The sequence below is a fragment of the Aotus nancymaae genome, unplaced genomic scaffold (assembly GCF_030222135.1).
Source record: "Aotus nancymaae isolate 86718 unplaced genomic scaffold, 86718_ANA_hifiasm-v0.15.2.pri h1tg000009l, whole genome shotgun sequence".
Lineage (NCBI taxonomy): Eukaryota > Metazoa > Chordata > Mammalia > Primates > Aotidae > Aotus > Aotus nancymaae.
In genome coordinates this window covers 7,106,540-7,134,186 of record NW_026988420.1, presented here as the reverse complement: position 1 = coordinate 7,134,186, position 27,647 = coordinate 7,106,540, and the positions used below count along the sequence as shown (strand labels likewise).

Sequence of the window (27,647 nt, the reverse complement as noted above, 5' to 3'; positions counted from 1 at the left end):
TTAAAAAGGGGCGGGGGGGAATTACTATATATTTCATTAAAAGGAAAAAATCTAGATCTGACACCAGTTTCCTTATAAAAGTCAGCAATCCCTAATTACCAATTCTGAAATCCAAAAAATCTCTGAAAACCTAGTTTTTCCATAAGTTTGTGAGAAAAAATTGATCTAATCGATGTAAGGCAGATAGCTTACTGCCTTACATAGTTAATCCCAGTTACTATGAAGTCTGATTATAACTGCAGAAATACTAATGTTTGATTATGGAGTGCTGCCCCAGGCCCCACTGAGGGTGTTATGTAATCTACATTATATATATCATCTCCGAAAAGGAGAAAATTCTGAATTCTAAAACCCCAAAGGTTTCAGATAAAGGATTATAGTATACTTAACAAAGAAAAGTAAAAGCAACGGAAGCCTCAGGCTGTATACTATTGCCATCTGCTGATGCTGATACAGAACTACAACTATGTAATCCAAATGGGAAGATTTCATCTTATTTATATGGTTAACAGCAGCACACTCATAACTTCGAAAATAGTTGAGATTTTATTTTCAAAAGTAATTATTAAAAAAAAAAAAAACCCTTATGTGCAAGAGTTGATGTGAGGAAAAAAAAACCCTTAGTGAAGTTTAAAAAAGAAACCTCTTCAATATTTGCAAGACATTGTGTGCTCCATCCACCGTACATAACCTAGAAGTTGAATTACCCATCTTGATTTAATGTAGTTGAACACCTTTTAGATTTATCTTTAATGCATGGTGAGGGTATGCTAGCTAACCCTTTGGGGTGCTATTTTTAATTACTCTTGTATTAAGCTGGGCTGAAAGCCACAGGTAAGGACTGATGCCATCAATGCTGTACCAACAAAATACTCAGAAATTGCTCTGCTGACCATTTCCAACAGAGCTAAAAGCAACGTTAAGGTTACAGAATCTCGTGTTTTATATACCATATAATCACAGGTGGTAGTGATCTTCCCTATGAAACCTATTCTAGACCATAATAGTACAATCATCTCTTTCTATCCTACCATAAATACATTCTAAGTTCCCTAGGAGTTAAATGTACTATATGTCTTAACCCCCAAAGATGTAAGCTTTTGAACACTAATGTCTTCTTTTACTTTCTCTTCCTCCCTAACTACCATGGTTAGCAGCAGCTTGTTGGCACAGAGGAACCATATAACAAGTATTAAGTTTTGTGATAATGAATTTTAGTGTGCTGCATTTACTTCTGAAGAGTTACCTGAATTGGACTTTTAAAATTAGGCCTAATTATGTTCTCAGTGTTAAGGCTATTTTAGAAAAGATCTTTCTCCTCTCCAGGAAAAAATGTGTCTTTAAATAAATCACAAGGATTCAATGTAAACCACTGGGAAGGAATAAAAGACCTAAGGTCCCAAAAAGAACTACAATTGTTCTCTTTATTGCACAAGAGAAAATATGCTGTCAGGACTTACAACTCTTAACAACTAATGGTCTGTGGCCCTCTCTTTGGTTCTACTAATATTTACAGGTCAAATCTTATATCCTCTTTCTTTCCCAAAAGGCCTAAATTCATGAACTTGCTTAACTCAGTAACTAATTAGGACATCACTTGACCAGATTTTAGGGACTTTCTCTTTTCCACTTCGTTACAAGGCAGGGGATCACAGTCACTTATTTGAGGTGTCCCTCTGACATCTAACTTCCAAGTGAAGGAAAAAAGTACGAATTAAAACACCACTTTGGGTTGTTTCTATTCTCAGATCCAAACTCATAGAGTTAGCCTGTTCTGGACACCAACTTCTAAATTGATATGGTCTAATCCTCAGAACACAGGAGAATGGAATGAATGAAATTCAAAATCTTCTCTAAAAATGAGTAAGGGGCTTATTAAGGGGGAAATCCAAAAGTATGTAATTGAAAGAAATTTATTCTTTAAAAATATTTTCATGTACACTTTCATGACTATTTTGAGGGGAACAAGGAGATTATCCTACAGTAATATTAGCTTAAAAACATAAGTGACATGTATAACAACACATTTTGGAAATAACTGGCATAATAAAAACGCAAATGTTTGTAGTGATTTAAGGCTGCAAGATATTTAAGATCTCAGATTAAATGAACCCACATTAGAGTAATGCAAACCAAAACTTGCAATTTTATGATTTCTTCATACTATATAACCCTTAATACTATGCATAAACAAGTTACCCCATTCCCAAATCATAACTGGAAAGGACAAAGGGAAAGTCTCTCAGAAAAACAGTGATAAATTTGAATGCATAGTACAATATGCATCCTCCTATTTCAATGTTTAACACACTGGCAACAACCCCACTTAATAAAAGAAAACCATGAGTTACTATTTAAGCAAAAAATATTTTTATGGAAAAAAAGTTGACCTTCTTGCCTAGAAAAATCCTTTAATATCTATGTTCCTAATACAGTAAAGCCTTTAAAAATGTGTTAATGAAGATTCAATTTGCATGGGAAATCCACTTTCTTCAATGTGGATAAATATTTTTCACTGGATCACTTTAAATGGCAAAATCTTCAGAAAACGGAACAGAAAAATATAGCATCTTCAATAAACATTTCAAGACAATAAGGTTATATTTACAGGATGCTATCTATAATCAGAGATCACCTAGAAGCAAAAGAAAATTGCTGTCATTTCATTGTCCTTTTCTCAGCAGCCAACTATGACCACATAAACTAAGAAGATCCAAGAATCAATGAAATGTGTTCTAGGTGAAGTAAGTTTCACAGAACAAACAATTCTCATAAAATAAGTTTTTCTTTTTCTTTTCCCCCTGAGAATCAAGTTAATCTATCATTGGATTGCAATCAAGACAAAGACAAGAGCTCTAAATCCTCAATCATGTCCAGATCAAAATTATGTAAGACATTTCCACTTAGAAAAGCTAAAAATGTACAAATGAAGAAAATGTAAATAGCAAGAGAAGGTGCTTGATAGTACTACTATGGCAGAAATTTATGGTATTTGGTAACATATACAATTAAGTGATACCTGGGAAAAACTTTATTGCTCTTGATGGAATATAGCACCACTTTGAAGACTAAAAGATGGTTAGAATTAACCACCTTTTAATCAACAACAGGCATTAACAGGAAAAGTGCTTAAAGAAGTAGTTCTGGAAAAAGGTAAGTTAAGAGGAAATTTTTGTATTATATATTTTAAATACTTTACCCACTTGTCTTCTTTAAATAGACAATCAGCAATCTATTTTAGTAATGTAATATCAGATTTGCTACTATCAGTCTGATTATCACTCAGTAATATAAAATCAAGGGACAGAAAAGTCATTCAAACTTATAAAACAAGTTAGAACATTATAAAGTAATTTTATGCCAAAAACATTCAGATAATTATTGCTTAAATATACAACAATCACACCTGTGAAATTTTCCAAATCAGAATTGAGAAAATTTCTTCTGTGTGCTGTAACATTTATCCATATGGGAGAGAGGAATATCTAAAGGACGTGTAGCAATTGCCTAATGACTATGGAAAATAGCTCAATTTCCCCCTGAACAATTTCTAAAAACTAATGCTATAATGGTCATTCAGGAATCAGAAGAAAACATGACTACACACATGCTAGAAAACAGCCAAATGATTTCAAGATAATTTGCAACTAGTACTTCGTTCAGTCTTTAGAAAGTAGATTTTAAGTTTCCTTATTCTAAAAGAAAAGGTCTGGATGGATAAATTGCTATGCAGAAGCACAAAGTTTTTTTTTGTTTTTTTGATGCAATCTTCTATAAGAAGTAATTTAAAAAGCCAAACAATTTAACATATTTAAATGGGATTTCCTCTGAGATTGACTTTCTCTATTAGTTTCTTTCTTTGTTCCTCAATCATCTGCAATATCAGACTTACTACACTGGTAATCTTCATAATAAAATGTGATCCCATCTTATTTAATGTAGCTTGACTTTCTGTAACTATTTCAAGAGTGGAATTTCTAAAAATAATTTTATCCAATGTAAGCAGGCACAGGAATTCTGATAAAATTGGTTAAGTTTTTAGAGTACTACACAGGTAATAATTGCAGCGTGATCTGTATATTAGAGAAAATAAGAAATAAAAATCAAACCTCTGTAAATGAAGAGGATTTCAGATATTTATGGCTGGCATAAAATAAAACAATTTTATACTTTCATCAGACATTTTTACAAAGAAAATGTCTTGATAATCTTGTTCTCAACTTATAATCATTTATATATATATATATACACATACACACACACACACACATATATATATATATATATATATATATTATTGATTGGGTGATGCAGAAAGCCACAAATGAGAAAAGGACACTAAGGTTTTAATAAGGGGAACGAAAAATTGTTTTCACCAGTATAGATTCACATTACAGTACACCAATATTGACAGCATTCTCTTGTCTATTTTTGGTACAGAAGATGGTATCTCTCTACATAACCTTATTGTAAGGCTTCAGTAACTAAAATGTAAAACAAAACAAACAAAAAGTCCCCCCAAAACAAAACAAAAACCCCAGCCTATTAGTTTACAGTTTATTTTAAAAATTCCGAAAGACACTGCAAGTTCTAAACTTTTAGTAGTGCTACCCATACACAACCATCTGGTTAAGAACCCAGTAAAAGAGCCCCCTTCCAAGGAAGCTTTGCAACAGTAGAGTTGTGCAATATGGATGTTTCTTACTACAAGAAAAAAAATTATACATGGCACATTCTCATTCATATTCTGTAATGTAAAAAGTTACAAACATACCTAATCAAATAAATAATAATAAAAAAAGAATTTGAATGTATTTGTTAAGTATCCTAAAACCACTACATAGAATAATGGCAACTTTCACTCACAGATTATTTACATGGTAATACCCAGTGTGGGTACACTGCTACAAAACTCAAAACAGAAGGAGTAAACTTGAAATGTTTTCCATAATAAAGATCTAGCAGCATGACTATCTAATGCTGTTTTATCCCGACTGCTTCCGAAATGTTCCTTTTTAGTCTGTGTCTTCATCCAGTTCATAATTGTCTTTATCATAAATATCTTTTACTAGAAGAACCCGTACAAGCATATTTTCCAAGGTGTTTCGGTCCAGTGAAGTAGATGTGTACCAGACAGGGCTATCTGTAGAACTAGAGCATTCTGGTTGCAAATAAAAAACATCCATTCTCTGATTAAGATTCTGTGGACTTTGGAGGGGGAGAGGGAGAGAGAAAAAGTCAATTTCACAAAATACACACAAAATTTCACACGTCCTTTTTTTCTTCTTTCAAGAATAATTCAGACCCCATTAATCACGTCATATAATCAGACCCTATGCCTCAATCTCTCCATTACTGTCATTAAAGTATTCTCAAAGTTATTTTCTGTGATAGAGATTTCCTACTACAATTTTAACTCTATTTCACTGAAACCAAGACACTATCAATAGACATACCACCCATTATTTTAATGTTACCATTAAGCAAGTAAACACTGTCAATCATGATTTCAAGATGCAACAATTTAAACTGTGCATTCCAGTTTCAGAAACAGTAAAATGTGAAAATATCTTAGAACTGATGAAATATGGCAGCATATAAAATTTAAAAATTCTTACAGCATTACATAATTAATAGAAACTTAATTTTTAAAATACCAACAAGGTAATAGTGAGACAGGAATTTCCACGTAGTAAATAGTTACTATCAACCGAAGACCCTGACACTGTTGCAGCCAAATAGGACTACCCCAAACCATGGTGAGAAATACAGGTTAAGCATCCCTAATTCAAAAATCCAAAATCTGAAACTCTTTGAGTGCCAAAATGATACTAAAGGCGGCAAGTTCCACACCTGACCTCATGTGAGGAGTTTACAGCCAAAACACAGGCACACAGATTATTCAGCATCCCCAAGGGGAAAATAAAATCACCTTTAGGCTACATAAATAAAATTATCTTCAGGCTACATGTATAAGGTGTATATGAAACATAATGAATTTCATGTTTAGAGTTGGGTCCCATCCCCAAGACATTTCATAATGTATATGCAAATATTCCAAATTCTGAAAAAATCTGAAATCTAAAATACTTCTGGTCCAAAGCATTTTGAATAAGAGGCATTCAACTTGTACTACTAACATCGTAAACATGACATTATTGTTTTTTACAAGTTCTTGAGGGCCATCCCAGGGACCTAACTGTAATTTATAAATTTGTTTAAATAGGGAAGTATATTTTGAATTCATGCTGACCTTTTGAATATTAGAGAGTACTTACTTAAAACAACAGGCAAGCATAAAATAATCGATGGTCTCTAAATATTTTATTGGCTTAAACTTTTAAAAATGCCCGTTGGTCTGAGATTGGGGGAAAAAAAAATTCCAGAATATGATTCCATTTTTCATACCTTCTTGACTGTTTTCTCTTAAATGTAAATACTTCATTTACATTTCCACCTATCTATACTACCTTTGAACATACCTTTATACCCAGCATTGGCAAACTATAGCCACCCACCTGCTTATGTAAGTTTTATTATAACACAGCCACATGCCATTAAACTTATATATAGTGTATGGCTGCTTTCTAGTTACAAGAGAACCGACTAGTTACAATAGAGATTCATAGCCCCAAAAGCCTAAAATATTTATCATCTGACACTTTAAGAAAAAGTTTGTGTCCTCTGCTTTGCGGTCACTGGAATTGCTGTAATTTAAAAGAAAATGACAGGCACAGTAGCTCATGACTATAATTCCAGCACTTCGGGAGGCTGAGGCACGAGGATCAGTTGAGGTCAGGAGTTCAAGACCAGCCTGGGCAACACAGCGAGACTGTCTCTACAAAAATACAAAAATTAGCCAGCTATGAAGTCACATGCCTGTAGTCCCAGCAGTTTGAAGTGGCAGTGATCTGTGATCATGTGCCACTGCACTCCAGTCTTGGGTGAGAGAGCAAGACCCCAACTCAAAAAAAAAAAAAATGACAGCAGTAGTAATTTCATTAGTAGAGGGTGATTTCTTAACATATGCTTAAACTCTAAGTATGCTGTATAAGCTGTGTATTTCAAACTAAAAGATTAAAACTGAATGAACTTGGGTATAACTGAGAGAGAAGAAATCTCAGAAAAAATCCATTTAAAACACCTATTGGTAATGTTAAATTTAAATCAGCCAACTTCTACCATTTTTAAAAGTTAAATATCATTAAAACTCACCTTTTAGACAAGTAGCATTCAAACATTTTCACAGGACATCTGGAAGGATTGGCTGTGTTTTCAATTTGTTCAAATACTGGTTCATCATCTTCATGTTTTCTTTTTCCAGTAGTAATTTTATCTTAAAAAATAAAAATGAAATAAATCTCCTAAACTAATCTTAAAGAAAGACATAAAGATCACTCCTGGTATCTGTTATATACCAAAGAATAGGACTAGGTGTCCCTTGGAGTTCTAAGTTAAGGCTCTTGTGGTAACAAGTTTTCAAACAAAAGGAACTGAGACATCTTAAGAAGACATAGGTTGTCTTATTTTATAAAAATGGCAGTCCTTAGATTCTTAACAAGTGACCTAGGTGGTCTTTAATAATGCAAGGTTTGGATATCCCTACTATAGACAATCTCAAAATGGAAATCCAGGCTGGGTGCAGTGGCTAACCCCTGTAATCCCAGCACTTTGGGAGGCCGAAGCGGGCAGATCACCTGAGGTTGGGAGTTTAAGACCAGCCTGACCAACATGGAGAAACCCTGTTTCTACTAAAAATACAATGTCAACCAGGCACAGTGGCACATGCCTGTAATCCCAGCTACTTGGGAGGCTGAGGCAGGAGAATCGCTTGAACCCAGGAGGTGGAGGTTGTGGTGAGCCAAGATTGCACCATTGCACTCCAGCCTGGGCAACAAGAGAAACTCCGTTTCAAAAAAAAAAAAAGGAAGATATCTGTTACACTACCTTCATTATCTGTTCCACATAAAGAAGACACTTGGTATCGAAGACATGCTTTGTTTTCCATCGTTAAAGGATTTTTTTTCCAATGCCTAAACACAGTGCCAAAGGAAAGTCTTAAGTGTTGTTCCACTGTTTTCAGGCCAAAATACTTAGTGTTAAAGTAGAACAGTGTATTCAGAAGAGCTACTGGAGAGTGTGATCCTAGTTGTTTTATCCTCCAGAGATAGTCTTCTTCAACTCGAGAGAATATTGACCCTTAAATAGAGAGAACTATTTTAAAAGAATTATAATAAATAAAAGTTTTCATTTAACCATCTAGAAGTAGATACAGTTAATTTAAGGACAAATCTATACCAATTCTCCATTAATTTAGATCAACTAGAGTAATTTTAGAAATACTTATGCAGTTAATAATACAGAGGCTACTATGGAATTATGATCTATGGAATAAAGGGACTGGATGTTTGCTTCTGTTCTTCAGTAGGACAAGCAAACAGAGGTCAGAAAAAATATAAATCCTTTTAAAATTAAAATTGGGGAATTTAAATTCCTGAAAAAAATTGGTGACTTCATATACATACACATTTTCTTCATATACTGAAAACAGTGGTTTAGGGGAAATTTACATCAGAAGTGCCACTAGAAGGCTTAAGACATGAACATCCAGTCTCATACTCCAGATGAAGTAGATCACATTTCTTACAAAGTTCTTCATAAACACTAGCTATTGACCATATTCATTTCTAATTCAACAAGAGGTGAACATCAGGTAAGCTCATGAGTAAGTGTTCAGAAAATGTTATCTAATTTAAATGACTTCTTAATATTTTCAAACATACTCTGTAAAAATAACAATCCCAATATCAAGAGAGCAACACCTTTATTTAAAACAGCATTACCATCTGGAAGTATGCTTGGTTGCCAGCTTCGTAGTATTTTATTCAATTCTTGCTCAAAAGTTTGATATCCAGGATCAATAAATATGTTGTCTTTTCGATTACTTCCACACAAGTACTACAAAAAAAAAAAAAAAAAAAAAGCCCCACAAAATTTCTTGAAAGAAAATCAGCTAATTATAGTGAACATATTATACTTTCTTAAGAAAAAATAAAGTTTTATGTCTTTGAAATACAAGCATACTACTAATAAAACATGAGTTACTGATTTTATGAATGTACCTAGAAATTATAAAAAACCATAAATTATCAACAGATCTTTTGCTTGAAGCACTCAAAACTGAAATACCCCAGAATCGAGAATATAAAAACTGGATGATAATCTTCAGTCTGTCAGACAAAAAACAAAACAAAACAATATCTGATTCCAGTGTTTATTATATAGTACATAAAGAAAAATTTAAATTTTAAAATAAGAGTGTTTTCTTTTTTAGTTTTTTTCTTATAAAGTAAGAGTAATCAAGGTAGTAACTAAAGAAAAACACTGAGTGGTAAGGATGGGATGAAATGTTATCTGTAGCTATTGAAACCTCTCTTCTAGCACTCTGACTTTGTCAGGCTAATGCTTTTTTCTTATTGTCTCTATATTTCTAATTCTCCACCTGTACAACAGTGCAAATTTATGAATCTTGTAACTCACTGTCACAAATCTGGAAAAATCTTAACAGTGAGGGTGGTTACAAAATCATTTAAAGTACTAATGTTTATTAGTGAAATTTAAAAAGAAAACATAAAATCATATGATAATAGTACAAAGGATAGAAGGCAAGAATTGGGAGGACACTGTTCTACGGCTCTTAAACTACAGGTGAAGTAGGACAGTATTATTTGAAGGTAAACATGTAATTAAAGATGCAGATTGTAAACCTAAGGCAACAAGTAAAAAAACTTAAGAGGTACAAATAATAAGCCAATAGTGGAAATAAAGTGGAATCATAAAACAGAAAAAGATGCAAAAACAAAGAACAGATAGAATACAAAACAACCTGAAGGACAATAGATTTTAATCCAATGACAGCAGTGATCACATTACATGTAACAGGTCTAAGCCAAGGTTAGCAAACTAGAGTCCCGGAGCCATATCTGGCACGTGCCTATTTTTATAAAATTTTCTTGGAATACCAACATACTGGTTCATTTGCATACTGTCTACAGCAGCTTTTATGTTGTAATGGCATAGTTGAATGGTTGCATGATACAGACAAGCATCACCTGTAACCATGTACCATTTGGTCTTTTATTTTAAAAGTCTGTTGGTTCCTGCTCTAAACAGCAATTAAAAGACAGATACTGGGCTGGGAGCAGTGCCTCACACCTATAATCTCAGCACTTTGGGAGGCCAAAGCGGGAGGATCACTTGAGCTCAGGAGTTCAAGATGAGCCTGGGCAAGATGTTGAGACCCATCTCTTAAAAAAAAAAAAGTACACGGCTGGGCGCAGTGTCTCACACCTGTACTCCCAGCACTTTGGGAGGCCGAGGCGGGCGGATCACGAGGTCAAGAGATCAAGACCATCCTGGCCAACACGGTGAAATCCTGTCTCTACTAAAAATACAAAAATTAGCTGGGTGTGGTGGCGTGCGCCTGTAGTCCCAGCTACTGGGGAGGCTGAGGCAGGAGAATTGCTTGAACCCAGGAGGTGAAGGTTGCAGTGAGCCGAGATCGCACCACTGCACTCCAGCCTGGCGCCTGGCAACGGAACAAGACTCTGTCTCAAAAAAAAAAAAAAAAAAGTACAAAAATTAGCCAGGCATGGTGGTGTGTGCCTGTAGTCCCAGCTACTTGAGGGGCTGGCGTAGGAGAACAGCTTGAGCCTGGGAGGTCAAGGCTGCAGTGAGCCGCAAGATCACACCACTGTACTCCAGCCTGGGACAGAGTGAGACCCAGTCTCAAAAAAAAAAAAAAAAAAAAAAACAGATATTGTCAGATTCAATTTTTTTAAGGCAAGGTTCAACAATATGCTATCTACAAAAATCCTATTTTAAATAAAAGAACAGGTAAGTTTAAAAGAAAAAATGTACACCATGTATACACTAATCAAAATGTAAGCCATCATCTGAGTTGATCAGATGTTATACAAACTAGTCAAAGGAATATGTTAGTCAGCAAAATTCTAAAACAGTAGAACAAAAACTCCTAATTAATGTCTTTCAAATACAACGACAGACCAACTGATAAAAGCCTGGGAAATCAATAAAGTGACAATGCTAGATTTCTCCCCTGCTTTTGGGTTAGTCAAAGGGTAGATGCTCTAACAATATCATTTCCTAAACTATCTGCAGATCCTCATTGTTATGAATGAGAATAGCACTGATTGCTTAAAATACATCATGATTCCATCTATTCAACGAGACTATAAACTTTTGTATTGTTCCTGGATTTCTACAACTACAAACTTAGTTGAGTATTACGTAAAACGATCACTAAAACCCCCAAGTTTAGAATAGCAATTTATATTTTTTATCATAAAGCAACATGAATAATAAAAAATGAGGGAAGGCTGGGCGTGGTGGCTCACGCCCGTAATCCCAACACTTGGGAGGCTGAGGCGGGTGGATTACGAGGTCAGGAGTTCAAGACCAGCCTGGCCATGATGGTAAAACCCTGTCTCTATTAAAACACAAAAATTAGCTGGGTGTGGTAGCAAGCACCTGTAATCCCAGCTACTCGGGAGGCTGAGGCAGAGAATTGTTTGAACTTGGGAAGCAAAGGTTGCAGTGAGCCGAGATAGTGCCACTGCATTCCAGCCTGGGTGAAGAAGCAAGACTCTTGTCTTAAAAAAAAAAAAAAAAGGAGAGGGAAAGGATTCTGAAATAATTATTTTCATCTGTAAATCCAGCACAAAGAGAAAATTTCTGTGTAACGTTCAGACCCTTAGCAATAATAATAAACCAAAAACTACTAAGTTCCCAACTCAGCTCTACTAAAAGCAGTTCCTAAATGAAGTGCCAATACTTAATCCTTCTGAAAAGGTTTCTCTAGGCAATCCATGATAAATGATCTGCTGCTCTTGTTATAGAATGAATTACAATATGTTTTATTACTCATTGTGGTAGTATGGGAAGCAATGCCATATTATTGTTGCTGTTATTTTCCATCATAAGCAGTCACAACTTACAAACATCTATCATATATATACACATGGTTGCCTTATCATCAAAGCCCTTGCAACCAATGAGAATCTACAGAGGAAAAGAATGTATGGTTTCAGAACAGAGGAAAAGGAAAACCTGTGAAGAAGAGCAGCAACTTATAGTTACTAACCCTAGAGAAAACTCCCTGATAGAACAGCCCTGTCTGAAGAGTAGCTTTCTTAATTAAAAAAAAAAAAAGCTTCACAGAAAGTCTTCAATTATAAAATTATTTGAATTAATAAGTATACATTTCAAAAAATATAAATTCCTTTTATAAGAGTTACTGGTCTCTCATTTTACTCAGATTTCTTTGGGACTATATGTGAAAGATCTAGCATTTCCTAGATAATTCTGGAACATCTATAAAGAGCAGTATCAAATGATAAAAATAGAACATGTTACACAAATAACTTTAAATATTCTAGTAGTGACATTTTATTTTTATTTTATTTATTTATTTCTTGAGACATAGTCTTACTCCGTCACCCAGGCTGGAGTACAGTGGTGTGACCTTGGCTCATGCTGCCTCTGGCTCCCAGGTTCCAGTGATCCTCCTGCCTCAGCCTCCAGGGTAGCTGAGGTTACAGGCGTGTGTCATATGCCTGGCTAATTTCTGTATTTTTTTTTTTGTATTTGTCTCTACTTAAAATACAAAAAAGTTCAACATGGGTTTCACCATGTTGGCTAGGCTGGTCTTGAACTCCTGATCTCAGGTGATCCGCCCACCTTGGCCTCCCAAAATGCTAGGATTACAGGCATGAATCACTGCACACGGCCCACATTTTAAAAATTAAAAAGAAACAAGTATAATATTTTACTTAACCCAATATATCCAAAACATGTAATTCCAACATATAATGTAAAAATATTTAACATTTTAAAAATACAAATTCTTTAAAATCTTGTATATATTTTACACTCAGAACACTTCTCATTTCAGATTAGTCACATTTCAAAAGCCCTGTTTCTTACGGATTAAAAACACTTTGTAGGGTAAAGCAGCACGCTGATAGATATCCACTTACCTAAACACAAATTACAGTTCTGGTACTTAAGAAGCAGAATGAAAATCTCATAAAACACAGCTAATAGAGAGTTGAAAAGCGTGTATTTTAGATATGTTCAGACTATTGGCATGTTTGTTCAGACAAGTACAGTCACTAATATGACAAACAATAATACTGTCAAATGTTTTGGAGAGCTAGCTAAAGCAAGAAATATTATGTGTAACAATATACATGACAATTTATAAAATCAAATAAATATTGGGAATATAAGACATTCATAATTTGAGGCTATCAGATTTTACTTGTAAGTCTCTCAAATCAGTTGTTTTATTAAATGTTATTTGACTAAAGCTTAATAATAATATAAAATAACCCACCATCGGCCGGGCGCAGTGGCTCACGCCTGTAATCCCAGCACTTTGGGAGGCCAAGGCGGGCGGATCGCGAGGTCAAGAGATCGAGATCATCCTGGCCAACACAGTGAAACCCCGTCTCTACTAAAAATACAAAAAAATTAGCCAGGCGTGGTGGCATGTGCCTGTGGTCCCAGCTACTCGGGAGGCTGAGGCAGAAGAATCACTTGAACCCAGGAGTCGGAGGTTGCAGTGAGCCGAGATTGCACTGCACTCCAGCCTAGTGACAGAGCAAGACTCCGTCTCAAAAAAAAAAAAAAACACCATTAATTTAAGCTACAAATCAGCTGTTCTGCACAATAATTTGTGTTTCAATGAAAATATTTCAGCTTTCAGATGCCTATGCCCAAGAAAAAAAAAATGTCAAGTGTCATCTTTAAAAATACTTAAAACCTTTTCATGTTTCTCCCTGGATAAAGATGAAATCTAAACATTTTATCAAGGAATAGAGGCCTTTGTGATATGACTCTTACTTACCACAGCCCCCACCCTCATCACCTCAAAGCTCTCTCCACCACTTCACATTCTACATTCCAGCCAGGCTAAGTAGCTCCTGGTAAACTGTGCCCTTGTACTGCCACTGTCCTTCTCTCATGCTTTTGCTGAATAAATTTCTACAAGTGCCTCAAAATTCAATTTAAAATTTAAAACTCAGTGTCTTCTACCTTCCTATACGTTTTCATAGTATATACTTCAGTAGAATTAATTAGTTCCAATTCGGTGTTACTTACATACAATGAATATAACATTATTTAAATATTATTTGTCTGTGTATTTCAAATCTTTGAGTGGAACATACTGTAATGGCTTTTAATTCAAACTGCTCACCAGATTCAAAATTTATGAGCTGTGTAACTTGGGCAATTTCCTCATCAAAAAATGCTGATAATTATAGTAAAGTTGTTGAGAGGACTGAATGACAGATCAAGCATGTAGCATAATACATGGAAAGCAGTAAACAGTCAGTAAATGTAAGCTGTCAACACGCTTATCTCAATCTCCAAAGCCTACTCCAGTGTCCAGCATCCAGTATACAATAGCATTTTGACTAATGTTTGCTGAATTAACCAATGAAAGAAGGATTCAAATACCCTAATCAACCTCATCAATCCTATTAAAAAATAAAGAGGCTGGGCATGGTGGCTCACGCCTCAACACTTTGGGAGGCCGAGGCAGATGGATCACAAGGTCAAGAGATCGAGACCATCCTGGCCAACACGGTGAAACCCTGTCTCTACTAAAAATACAAAATTTAGATGGGCATGGTGGCGCATGCCTGTAGTCCCAGCTACTGGGAAGGCTGAGGCGGTAGAATCACTTGAACCGGGGAGGCAGAGGCTGTAGTGAGCTGAGATCACGCCACTGCATTTCAGCCTGGCAACAGAGCAAGACTCTGTCTCAAAAAAAAGAGAAAAGAAAAGAAAAGACAATTCTTAAGGCCCTCTGAATAAAGAAAGTTTAAATAAGTTTAGAAATCCTCTATGTATTTTAATAGAATTTAATTATTTGAAAACTATCCATTTACACAGAAATTAACAAGTCACATTGTGAGTTTACTATATTTTTTAATTTAGTAAGTTTTTTCTTCTTAAAAAACATATCCCTCCATATAAAAGACTTAACACAAACTAAAAAATATAAACAACCTATTAGACAATGGGGAAACTCAGAGAAAAGTAAATGATCAATAAACAGAAAAAGATCTTCAAACTTTTTGGGAAAGAAATGTGTTGATATCTTTAAAAATAAAAAATACACTTTTCTTAAGATCCAATAATACCCTTTCAGGAATCATATCTCAGAAATAAAAGCATCAGTTCTTTAGGATAATTATATTTGTGTGAAGCAGGAGGGAAGCAGAGGAGGAAGGAAAGTATATACTGTCTTAACAGCAAAATTCTATAAAACAAAGAGAATGCTTATCATTGCGGAAATTACTAAATTAACTGTGGTACAGCACACAATGAGATATATAAACAGGCCGTAGAAGTGTATAATACGGTCGGTCTAGTGCTCCTAGTTGACAAAACTACTATCTCTTTCATCAGGTTCATAAAAAACAGAGAAATATACACATCTAGCTAACAATGATAAGTGGGGAGAGATTAAAGAAAAAAAAGGCAGCCGGGCATGATGGCTATTGCCTATAATCCTAGTACTTTGGGAGGCTGAGGTGGGTGGATCACCTGAGGTCAGGGGTATGAGACCAGCCTGGTCAACATGGCAAAACCCGATCTCTACTAAAAATACAAACAAAACAAAACAAAAAACAAAAAACCTAGCCAGGTGTGGTGGCTCATTCCTGTAATCCCAGCTACTTGTGAGGCTGAGGCAGGAGATTTGCTTGAACTCAGGAGGCAGAGGTTGCAGTAAGCTGAGATGGCACCACTGCACTCCAGCCTGGATGACGAAGTGAGACTCCATCTCAAAAAAAAGTATCTACAGTTCTATTTATAATAAATTTAGTATGACAGGTATGTGTTCACATATGTAAAATAGTATATGAAAGAATGATCATGAAATGTTAATGCTGGTTATCATAGGATTTTGTATCATTTTCCTTCTTCCTCAAACATTTCCATATTATGTGAACATTTAACACTAACCACCATTCCTTATACAAAATCAGTAGAGGAAAGTCAGTTACTTTGAGGAAGAGTGAAAAAAAAAAAAAGCTGTGCTCCCCTTTCATACAGTACCAGTTATTTACAATTATATTTAATTTTTCAATGCACAAAACAGAAATGACTATTTACTTCAGCAGACATTTGTAAGACTTAGTCCTTATGACAAAAGATATTGTTTCTTCTATAGACATATGGAAGAAAATCATAGTTACTGTCAACTGTATCTTTATTGCCAGATGTGAGCAAAACTAATGAATGCAACAGAAATACATGCACACTCTTCCAAAAATAGCTTCTATTTCTGTACACACCTTGAACTAACATTAAACAGCACTGATTTCTGGAAAGTTTACTTTAGTTATCTTATCTTTACACTGAGTTTCAGCATTACTTTTAAAGCTGCTTAGAAATATCACAGAGTTTTTGAAAAGAAGTCAAGTCTGTGAAAATGTATTCAATAACAAAAATAGATATTTCACAATTTTTAAAAACTGTGGTAAACTGCAGAACAAAAAATTACCATCTTTACCATTTTTAAATGTGCAGTTCAGTAGTAAAACAATTTTTTAAGGAAACATTCATCAATACATAAGGAACCTATTTTAAAAAGGAAGGAAGCCAGGCACAGAGGCTCAAGCCTGTTAATTCCAACACTCTGGGAGGCCAAGGCAGGTGGATTGCTTGAGCCCAGGAGAGTTTGAGACCAGACTGGGCAATCTGGCAAAACCCCATCTCTACAAAAAAAAAATAACAAAAGTTAGCCAGGTGTGGTGGTACGTGCCCACATTCCTAGCCACTTAAAGGGCTGAGGCGGGAGGATCACTTTAGCCCAGGAGATTGAGGGTGTACTAAGCAGAGATCACACCACTGTACTCCAGCCTGGGCGACATAGTAAGACTCTGTCACTCACACTCACATACACACACACATGAAATTCTGACATATGCTACACAACACAGATGGACCTTGAGTACATTAAGCTAAGTAAAATAAGCCAGACTCAAAAGGACAAATACTGTATGATTCCACTTATATGAGGTGCCTATGGTAGTCAAAATCATAGAGACAGAAAGTGGAATAGTGGCTTTTCAGGGCTCAGTAGAAAAGGAAATGGAGAGTTATTATTTAATGAGTACAGAGTTTCAGTTCTGCAAGATGAAAAGAGTTCTAGAGACAGATGGTGATGATGGTTCCACAACAATGTGAATGTACTTAATGCCAGTGGATTGCACCCTTAAAAATGGTTTAAAAAAACCATAAATTTTATGTTATGTGTATTTTACTATAGTAACAAAAACAGAAAAAAAAAACCTATTTAAGACATACTTTACAATCATTCATTATGCAATCCACTTAGCTCTCAAACCTCTAATAGTATTGGAGTTCTAATATTTACATAATCCATTCAATAAAAAGCAATCCAGAGACTCAATTTCATGTGATATCATTTTCCTTAAGTAAAGGAAAATTAAAACACAACATATAAAAATTTGTGATGTTAAGTAAACTAGTTTTAGAGAAAATTTTACAGTTTTAAATAGTTTCCTGAAAAAGAAGAAAGTCTAAAATCAATTATCTAAGTTTACACCTTAAGAAGCTGGATTAAAAGAAAGCCAATTAAGATTAAGGAAATAATATAAGATCAGACTCAATAAAAGAGAAAAATTAAAATGATACACCTTTAGCTATATGAGTGTCTAGGCAAACTATACAGCCCTAGCTAGCTAGCTCCAGTGGGCCCAATCCCACAAGCCCGTGAGCTAAGAATTATTTTCTTTTATTTTATAAGTGGTTACAATTTAAAGCAGTTAAATGTAAGTAGCTATATTACATTCTAAATGCTTAACTCTTGGTCTGCAAAGTGTAAATTATTTACTATCTTGCCCTTTACAAAAAAGTTGACTGATTCCTGAGCTGGACTGTTCAACAAACAAGAGAGTAGCTAGGATTACAGGAGCCCACCACCACGCCCCGCTAATTTTTGCATTTTTAGTAGATACAGGATTTCACCATGTGTGGCCTGGTTGGTCTAGAACTCTTGACGACTTCAGGTGATCCACCTGCCTTGGCCTCCTAAAGTGCTGGGATTACAGGCATGAGCCACAGTGCCTGGCCCCAACTCCTTTTATGAAGCCACTATTACCCCCAAATCAAAGCCAGGTTTCCAGCTCCACCAGAAGCAATTTGAAAATGGTGTCTTCCTCTCTGAATCGGCCAGAAAAAGTGGGTGGAAAAAGTGAATTTCGTAACCAGAAGCAGAAGCCGGAGACACCAAAATGAATGGGAACTCCTTACTGTTCCTGATGGTTGGAAGGAACCAGCTCTTTCTAAAGAGGACAATCCCAAAGGACTCTTGAAGGAAAGCAATTATGCAACTTTGTTCCCAAAATACAGAGGCTTACTTGAAAGAGTGCTGGCCATTGGTACAGAAAGCCTTGAATGAACATCAATGTTAACGCACTGTGCACCAGATCCAGGGCAGTATGACTGTTTGTACTGAGGCAAAAGAATGGGGTCTGGGAGCAGGGAACCTGAGGCCAATTAATGCCAACTTCCTAAAGCTGAACCAAAAGGGAAAACCCCATCTCCCCACGGCTGTGTAACAAAGGATCAAAGGCTACTCTCCCTACCATCCTCCCCCTTCCGCCAGATCTCAGGTGGAAAGAGAGAGTGCCTTGGACTGGCCTTGAGCCAAGCACCGAAGGCACCAATTCACCTCAGCCTTTAATTAGTAACAGACCAAATCCTTCATCAGATAAGGGGTAACTGATAAGGATCTCAAAAGGACTCCTTAAAATCCATAAGACTTTGTAACCCAGCTCTAGAGCCACTTGCTCAGGCCCACTCCCACCCTGTTCAGTGCTTTCTTGCTTTAATAAATTCCTGCTTTCTCTGCTTTGTTCCTGTATTTCATTCCTTTATTGTGCATTTTGTCCAATCCTTTGTTCAAAATGCCAAGAACCTGCACAATTTACACTCAAGGACTTCCTTCCAGTAACAGTACTACAAAGAAGACTAGTACTAAAAAATACAAAAAATTAGCTGGACATGATGGTGGGCACCTGTAATCCCAGCTACTCAGAAGGCTGAGGCAGGAGAATCACTTGAACCCAGAGGTGGAGGCTGAAGTAAGCAGAGATGGCACCACTGCACTCTAGCCTGGGCAATAGAGCGAGACTCCGTCTCAAAAAAAAAAAAAATAAATACTTTTGATCCATATACCATCATTGGAACCAGAGCTCTAAAACTGTTAGCAAGGAGTGTTTCATTTGAACATGCAGTACGAATTCCTCAAGATGCTGTTGCATGTAACATCATGAAAATAGGTTTCGTAGGTAAGAAATAAAGAGATTTGTAAAAAGACAACAGCTTATTGGTCCCAAAGGATCTACATCGAGGAACTCTTAATGAACGTGTTCCATTATGGTTCAGGGAAACACAGTTTCAGCCAATGGACCTTTTAGTGGCTTAAAAAAGAGGTTTGAAAAGTAGTCCTAGAGTATTCATCTAATTTATAATATTAAAACCTTAATGATTAAAAGAGTTGGAAAAAGATTCTGAATTTCAATAACAAAGTTGGGAGAGATTTTTGCCACAATTCAAACAAAAACATAAATAAATGCAAGGAACCAAAAGAGAACAATGTTAAGAGAGAATATACACCATTCCCACTTCCACAGCCAGAAAGTCAGATTGATAAACAAACTGGCTAGAGGTGAATACTTTTCGAAGGTGAATCAGAAGCAGTGGCAGAAAATGGAAGCAAGAAAGGCTAAACGAGCAGAAGCCCTCAGTAAGAGACGAGCAAAGAAACAAAGCTTTATTCCACCTAAAGAAAAACCAGATGTGAAACCTAAGGAAGCTTCTACTGAAACTAAAATTCATGTGGCCACCATCAAATAAAAAGTTAGGAAAGCAAATAATAAGAAAGTGGGGGCTCTTATAGCTGAAGAAATTATGCTTGAAATGAAAGCAGATGCAAAGAAAAAGAAGAAAAAAAGTAACACACCAAAAACCTCTTGACTAGATCTTACGAAGCTATCTCCTTTTGTAAAGGATTTTGAGATACCAGGGCATTAATTGCCTTATTTGTGAGAAATAGTACTCTGATCACCTTTTTTCTGAGTTTTTGTTGTTGTTGTTCATAGAACAATGTTCTTTATAAATATAAATTGTTAAAAAAAAAAAAAACAACCTCAGAGCTACTTATTCTCATGAACATCTACAAAAATCATCAACAATATATTAGCACATCTAATCTGGCAATATATAAAAAAGATAACATTATCAAGTGGAGTCTATCCAACAATGCTAGGCTGGTTTAATGTCTGAAAATTAATAATTATACCATTATTAGTAAGAGGGAAAATCCATATCTCAACAGATGCAAAAAAGCAGTTGACAAAATTCAATAAGCATTTATAATTTTTTTTTAAAAAAAACCTCTTGGCAACAAAATAAGTTAAAAAATCCTCAGTCAATTAAGAATGGAAGAAAACTTCCTCAACTTAGTAACAGGAAGCTACCAAAATAACCCTAAAGGGTGCATTATACTTAACGGTCAAAGACAAAATACTTCCCTCTAACATCAGGAACTAGACAAGAGTTTCTGCTATCACTAATTCCATTGTACTAGGGGTTGGATGGCAGGAGAGAAAAATGGAGGAAGGTCTCAAGCAATGTAATAAAGCATAGAAAAGAAAGATCAGAAAGACGTAAAACTGTCCTTATTCATAAGTGACATGATTGCATATAAAGAAAATTCTAAGATATATTTAAAAAATAACAAAAGACCACCTACTGGAACTAATAGTGAACCTAAGAATATATAAAAATTAATTATATTTATATGTGCAAGTAATGCCAGAGGAAATAGCCAAAAGAGCAAAAAGCACTGTCTCTAGGGAGAGGAACTATATAGACTAGAGATGGGTGGGACAGAGAACCCCGTATTTTGTTATTTTTATTGATTTTAAAGGTTTTATTATCTAAATAGTAAGCTTTTAAGCCTTGTTTCTAGCAGAAACTTCGTCTAAACGAAATTTCATACATAACCCCAAAACATAGCCCTTAAAAAGCAGAAATGAATTAAAACAAGAGGAGCCTAGAACTCAACCTCTCTCCTTCCTGCTGAGTTAATTTGCCACAACCCTAGTGCTGCTCTCTACAGCACTTTAAAAAACAGCTGATCCAGAAAACAGAATTATGTCTAAAATATAAATGTTCTCCTTAAAAAATTTTCACCATCATAAATAAATAAATATACACACACAAAAGCCCAAAATGGGATCTAGAGGTTTATTGTGTAAAAAGTCATGACAATCATCCAACTCAATGAGTACCTGTCTACATGTGAACAGCATGGTACAAGTAACAAAAGTAAGACCTAACTTCCATTTGCTCTTAAGAGGATTTATAGGTAATAAATAACTTGTTCTGAAACTAGAGTACTAAGATGATTTCACCTATACCTGGTACAGTATAAATGCTATTCCTACTCTGTCCCTCCCTCCTAGGTATAATATAAGAAGAGGAGGGAAATACACACATGGGTCTTCAACCCTTAAGCCAGAACCACGGGAGTCACATGTTTTGGAATTCCTAATTGTTTGGATTTTACAGGGGAAACACAGGGCATGTACATAATTATAATACATTAATATTTCTAGTGGTGTGGGTAAGCACTCTGCACTTATTTAGAAACATTAACAATTCTATAGTAAATTCAATGGTTAACATTCTATAGATGAATATTAACACTAAGAGTAATAAATAAAGACAACAGTAGCTTCACAATTCTTTAAGTCAGATTTTACTGTCGAGTGTGTTTTCATGAAAAAAAAATCTGGTTTTCAGATGTTTGGGGAATGATGGACCTATATTATTATCTAAGCATGAGGCTCAAAGTACATGTAAACCTATAAAAGGAGAATAAGAAAAAGTAAACCTATTAATGTGTCTTTCAGGTTGCTACTGCAAGGTATGTGATGGTCCTTCAATACACAGTGATTTACAGCCATGCACTATATATTTGCGACACCACTTACAGAATCTTAAGCAAATTTCTATCCTAAAGAAAAAGTAAATAAAACACAAATTAAGACAATTCTAGTTTTCTTCAGTATTTATTTCATTATCTAACACCTGTTAGCATAATAAAATTAACTTTTAGGCCTACAAATAAAACTCTGAAGAGATTTCCCCTGTCATCTACCATATTTCAAAACAAATAAGATGTGAAGCTGGAGATTCTTTCTGACTTCTGGGCACAAATCTGTAGAATCTGTTCAGAACTAGAGAGGTCATTACTTAAAGTTGATCATCGTGTTTACCGTAGAAAACAGAGACATGTAGATGAAGTTTATCTTTATCCTTAAAGAATGATATCTTTATATGAAATAGCCAAAGAATTAATGAGAAGTTATACTATTTAACACATATATAAATGGTGGCAAATATACAACTTTGTTAGATGTGTTACAAAAGATGCCGAAGTTTTGAGTGGTCTGTCCATACCCTATTTTTCCCATACATTCTTTTTGGTTTTGGTACAAAATTTTGGAGAACTTCAAGTTTTTTAGAAACATATATATAGCATTACAGAAGAAACACAAAGTAACTAATCCTTTATAATATCACAGTATTTCCAAAGAGACTAAATTTTTCTCTTTCTTGGTAAGCCAATAAAGGTTCCATAAAGCTGCAGGAACAAGAACTACCACAACTTTTCTTATTAATGTTATATCTGAAAGCAGTCATCAAGTTACTAACCTCCTGTATTCCAAGGCAAAGATAATAGATGCTGTCAGGTGCATAATTCTCTCCATTTGGCCTTCGGATCTCATTGACAAAATGAGCTAACCCATAGTTAAGCTCAGTTGTGGTGTGAGAGAGTAGATCCTCTTTTAACTTTACTGATTTAGCTAAAAACACAAAATAAAAATCAGTAATTGTTATTATTTACTGTCTTAAGGTTAAGAAACTTTCTGACATTATTCTTTATAAGAACTCTGAAGCAAAATAAAATGCATTCTTAACAGGCATTTTAAGCTACCTACATTTATGGTTTTTTATTTTTTATTTTATTTTTTTTGAGATGGAGTCTCACTCTGTCACCCAGGCTGGAAAGCAGTGGTGCAATCTCGGCTTACTGCAAGCTCTGCCTCCCAGGTTCAAGTGATTCTCTTGCCTCAGCCTCCCGAGCAGCTGGAACTACAGGCGTGTGCCACCACACCCAGTTAACTTTTGTATTTTTAGTAGAGACAGGGTTTCATTACGTTGGCCAGGATGGTCTTCATCTCCTACCCTCATGACCCACCCACCACGGCCTCCCAAAGTGCTGGTTACAGGCGTGAGCCACTGCACTCAGCCTACATATTTTAAATTTAATGGTACACAATAACAGAAATCTTGATTTTAAATAGGACTTAGGAGAAACAAGATTAAAACACTTACGAGATTTTAACTCATCTAATACCAGAAGATCTTCATCAAGTTGCCTAGTTTTGACCCAGTGTTTCCAAGCATTTACGCCATATGTATATTTGAAAGGAAAGCTGCATTCTGAATTGTCAGAACTATCATCATGAGACTGGTATCCTGATACAGCCTTTCTCTTGGCTCCCTATTAGTGAAAAAATACCACAGTAATGTCTTTTTTAAAGCCTACATTATTTTGCTACTTTATAGAAGCCATCTCTCAACAAAGGCAAATTAGATTCAACCCTTGAACAACATGGGTTTAAACTGTAGGGGTCCACTTCAACACACACGTTTTTCTATATGCCTGCCTCTCCTACCTCCTTCCACCTCTTCCAACTGTGCCATCTGATACAGCAAGACCAACCTTCCTCTTCCTCCTCAGCCTACTAAACATGAAGACAATGAGGATGATCTAGTTCACTTAATGAATCGTAAATATATCTTCTCTTATGATTTTCTTGATAACATTCTTTTCTCTAGCTAACTTTATTATAAAAATACAGTATGTAACATATAAAATATATGTTAATCAACTGTTATCTGCAAGGCTTCCAATCAACAGTAGGCTACTAGTAGTTACCTTTTTAGAGAGTCAAAGTAATACATGAATTTTTGACTGTGCAAGGGGGCTCAGTGAACAGTAGGCTACCAGTAGTTAACTTTTTAGAGAGTCAAAAGTTATACACAAATTTTTGACTATGTAGGGGGGATCAGCACCCCAACCACTGCATTGTATAAGGGTCATTTGTAATTAAAAATATAGTTATTTGTTTAATCTGTCATGAAATTAGAAAAGAAAAAAATGAAATATAGGTATTTGCTTAGAACTGACTGGTATTCCTGAATCTGACAATAGTTACTTATAACACTTCAGAAAATATGATGTTTTCACATAGATCACTTTGTGCCACAAAATCATATTAAATTCTGTGGTGAGAGTCACCAATAATGAGAAAATAAATGTAAGACAATTCATAAACTAACAATCTAAATATTACTGTAACAGAGAAACTGAAGAACTTTTCAACAACTCCACCTTACAGAGAATGACATTCCTTTTCACTTTCTTATTGTATTTTATTGTTTTATTTTTGAGACAGGGCCTCGCTCTGCTGCCCATGCTAGAGTTTTGTAATCATGGTATCTCCCTTGCCAGCTAAGTATCCATGCTCGAGTTTTGTTTTGTTTTTGAAGCAAGGTCTCACTCTGTCGCCCAAACTGGAGTACAGTGGCATGATCATAGTTCACTGCAACCTCAATCCTCTTCCTGAGTAGCTGGGACTACAGGCACATGCCACCATGCCTGGCTAATTTTTATTTTTTATTTTTTTGTAGAGACAGAGGTCTCACTATGTTGCCCAGGTTGGTCTCAAACTCCTGGGCTCCAGCAATCCTCCCACCTCAGTCTTCCAAAGTGCTGGGATTACAGATGCCACTCTGTCTGGCCCCCTTTTCACTTTCCTGATAATATTGTTTGCAATGCAAAAGTTTCTAATTTGGATGTAGTTCTTATTTATTTATTTTTCCTTTTTTTCCCCTGTGCTTTTGGTATCTTACCTAAGAAACTGCCTAAAATAAGGCCAGGAAGATTTAGACCTATGTTTTCTTCCAAGAGTTTTATATTTTTAGCTCTTACATTTAGATCTATGGCTCATTTTAATTTTTGTGTTTGGTGTCAAGCAGGAGTCCACCTTCATTCTACTGCAAGTACTCCTCCCTTTTCAGGTTTTTTCTTTCTTTTGGGAAAATTTTTGAACGCTATCTTTCTTAAGGTATTTTTAAAACGTGCTTTATATGTTGGAAGTCAGAGACAGAAAGTTGACAGAATATTAAAACAATTACACTTGTTAATGCATGTAGATTTGGTCTACCTGAATGATCAAACTGTCCAGCATGTCTTTCTATGTATGTTGGTATGCCTAGAAGAGACCAGATATAATAAACTGTGTACTTCAACTTCACTGATACATCTCATCAGAAATAATGGTGGAAAAAACAGCTCCCTAGAAAACAGTCTAAATTCTTGTCAAAGAATTGAACTTACTACTTGAGCAACTATTTTCTATTTCTGACTTTGTACCAAGACAGTTTAGTTGAGGTTAATAACTCTGAGATATTTTTATTACTTGGAAATAAGTTACCTCTTAAATTCTTTTCCAACCTAGAAAACAACAAAATATGTTCCCATATTCTCAGGCACACTAAAGACCACTGTATCCTTCTCTGCCTATAGATATTGCTATATAGGATATTAAGTGAATGCAAGAATATCATTAAATTTTGTACCTTTTTTTTAGATCGAGGTCTGGGCTGTTCCTCATATTCTTCACCAAAAACAGGTGGTAATAAAAATTCATTTTCCATATCAAGTTCCTCAGCAGCTGACAACCAAATCAGAACTTTTATTTTAAATGTAATAGCACAGGCTTATGTTACATAAACACAGCCAACAAAGAATTAATCACAGAATGTAAACCAGCATTTGTACATGGGGACATTCTGGGATGGGCTGGGGAGTAAATGACTTGTACCTAACAAGGTCTGTAAATTTGACAAACCAAGTTCAAACTCCTAAAAACATATGTAAAATGAATATAAACACAGAATTTTCATGAAAATGTGTATCAGAAAAATTACTATAGTCTGAAGTTCAATTATAAGATCTAAATGGTCTCGGTACCAATCTGATTCAATCCATTAAACGTTTTTCCTAAAAATAAATGTTTTACATTCTACTCAGTGTGCTCATTAGCCATCCATGGATTAAGAAAATAATGAAAAATGGGACACATTTATTTCACAAAAGACCTGAAAAATAATTTTTTCTTTGAAGGTAATTTGATTTTCCAAAGGATCTTTAAAAAATGCGCTCTTTCTCTCTCTCTCTCTTTCTCTCTCTCTCTCTCTCTCTCTCTCTCTCTCTCTCTATATATATATATATATATATATATAATTTTTTTTTTTTGAGACAGAGTTTCATTCTTATTGCCCAGGTTGGAGTGCATTGGTACAGTCTTGACTCACTGCAACCTCCACCTTCCGGGTTCAAGTAATTCTGCCTCAGCCTCTGAAGTAGCTGGGATTACAGGTGCCCACCACCACATTCAGCTAATTTTTGTATTTTTAGTAGAGACGGGGTTTCACCATGTTGGCCAGGCTGATCTCAAACTCCTGACCTCAGGTGATCCGCCCACACTGGCCTCCCAAAGTGCTGGGATTACAGGTGTGATCCACAGTGCCCAGAAGCTAACAATATTTTAAAATTAAAAAGGACACAAACACTTCTTTAAATCTTCTATAATGAATTACTTCTAGAAGTTTTTTTTTAAGGCTCTAAGACATTCTTTTTTTTTTGAGACAGGGTCTCACTTTGCCACCCAAGCTGGAGTGCAGTGGCACGATCTTGGCTTACTGCAACCTCCACCTCCTGGGCTCAAGCAATCCTCCTGCCTCAGTCTCCTGAGTAGCTGGGATTACAGGCATGCACCACCAAGCCTGGCTACATTTTATATTTTTAGTAAAGATGGGGTTTCACTATGTTGCCCAGGCTGGTCTTGAACTCCTGGGCTCAAAGTGATCTCATTCCAGAAGTTATCTGTTAAGGTAGGTTTAAACAACAGCAACAAAATATGAACATTGCTAAAAGACAATGACACAAACATTAAATGGTAAATGATCATAACCACAGTTGACTTTATAACTAAATTCTATAGTCATAAAGATTTTGAGTACCTCTGGGAAAATCTATTTCGATATCCAAATCTGGTTCGTATGGTACATCAGGCATGCTGGACTGTGTCTCTGGGTCAGAGTTCTTCAAAAGATCTGAACCAATTACATCTGTTTCAATAATTACACCTGAAATCAATCCATAATATCATTAGAAATCAAAATAGAAAACCCCAACGGTATCTGTATTTAATCTGGCAAAAGGAAATCATTTAATTTTAAATGCAATGTAAAAAAAATACATAAAATGTCACAAAAGGGCATATTATATATAAAAAACTATCTCAAAATGTAAACTACTATAAACCTCATACTTGTAATTAATCACAAGTGTATGAAAACTTAATTCTATAAAT

General features: G+C 35.3%; 1 protein-coding gene and 1 pseudogene across 5 annotated transcripts in view; one reads left to right on the top strand and one right to left on the bottom strand.

Annotated features, from left to right (window-relative positions):
• Window positions 1-1,897: 1,897 nt before the first annotated feature.
• ZMYM2 (zinc finger MYM-type containing 2) overlaps window positions 1,898-27,647 on the bottom strand; it is a 125,899-nt gene continuing 100,149 nt past the window's right edge. For 3 of the 5 annotated variants that reach the window (XM_012442020.3, XM_012442015.2, XM_012442005.3), the window contains 8 exons: window positions 27,295-27,420; window positions 25,849-25,943; window positions 23,536-23,704; window positions 22,852-23,003; window positions 8,844-8,958; window positions 7,948-8,199; window positions 7,216-7,336; window positions 1,898-5,208 (listed from right to left, as the gene is read on the bottom strand). In XM_012442020.3, the coding sequence (XP_012297443.1) occupies window positions 5,016-5,208; window positions 7,216-7,336; window positions 7,948-8,199; window positions 8,844-8,958; window positions 22,852-23,003; window positions 23,536-23,704; window positions 25,849-25,943; window positions 27,295-27,420 (1,223 nt within the window). In that variant the 3' untranslated portion in view covers window positions 1,898-5,015. The remainder of the gene's footprint in view (window positions 5,209-7,215; window positions 7,337-7,947; window positions 8,200-8,843; window positions 8,959-22,851; window positions 23,004-23,535; window positions 23,705-25,848; window positions 25,944-27,294; window positions 27,421-27,647) is intronic. The other 2 variants (XM_012442048.2, XM_064373523.1) reach the window with 1 other exon arrangement.
• LOC110569605 (KRR1 small subunit processome component homolog) lies at window positions 18,271-20,103 on the top strand (annotated as a pseudogene).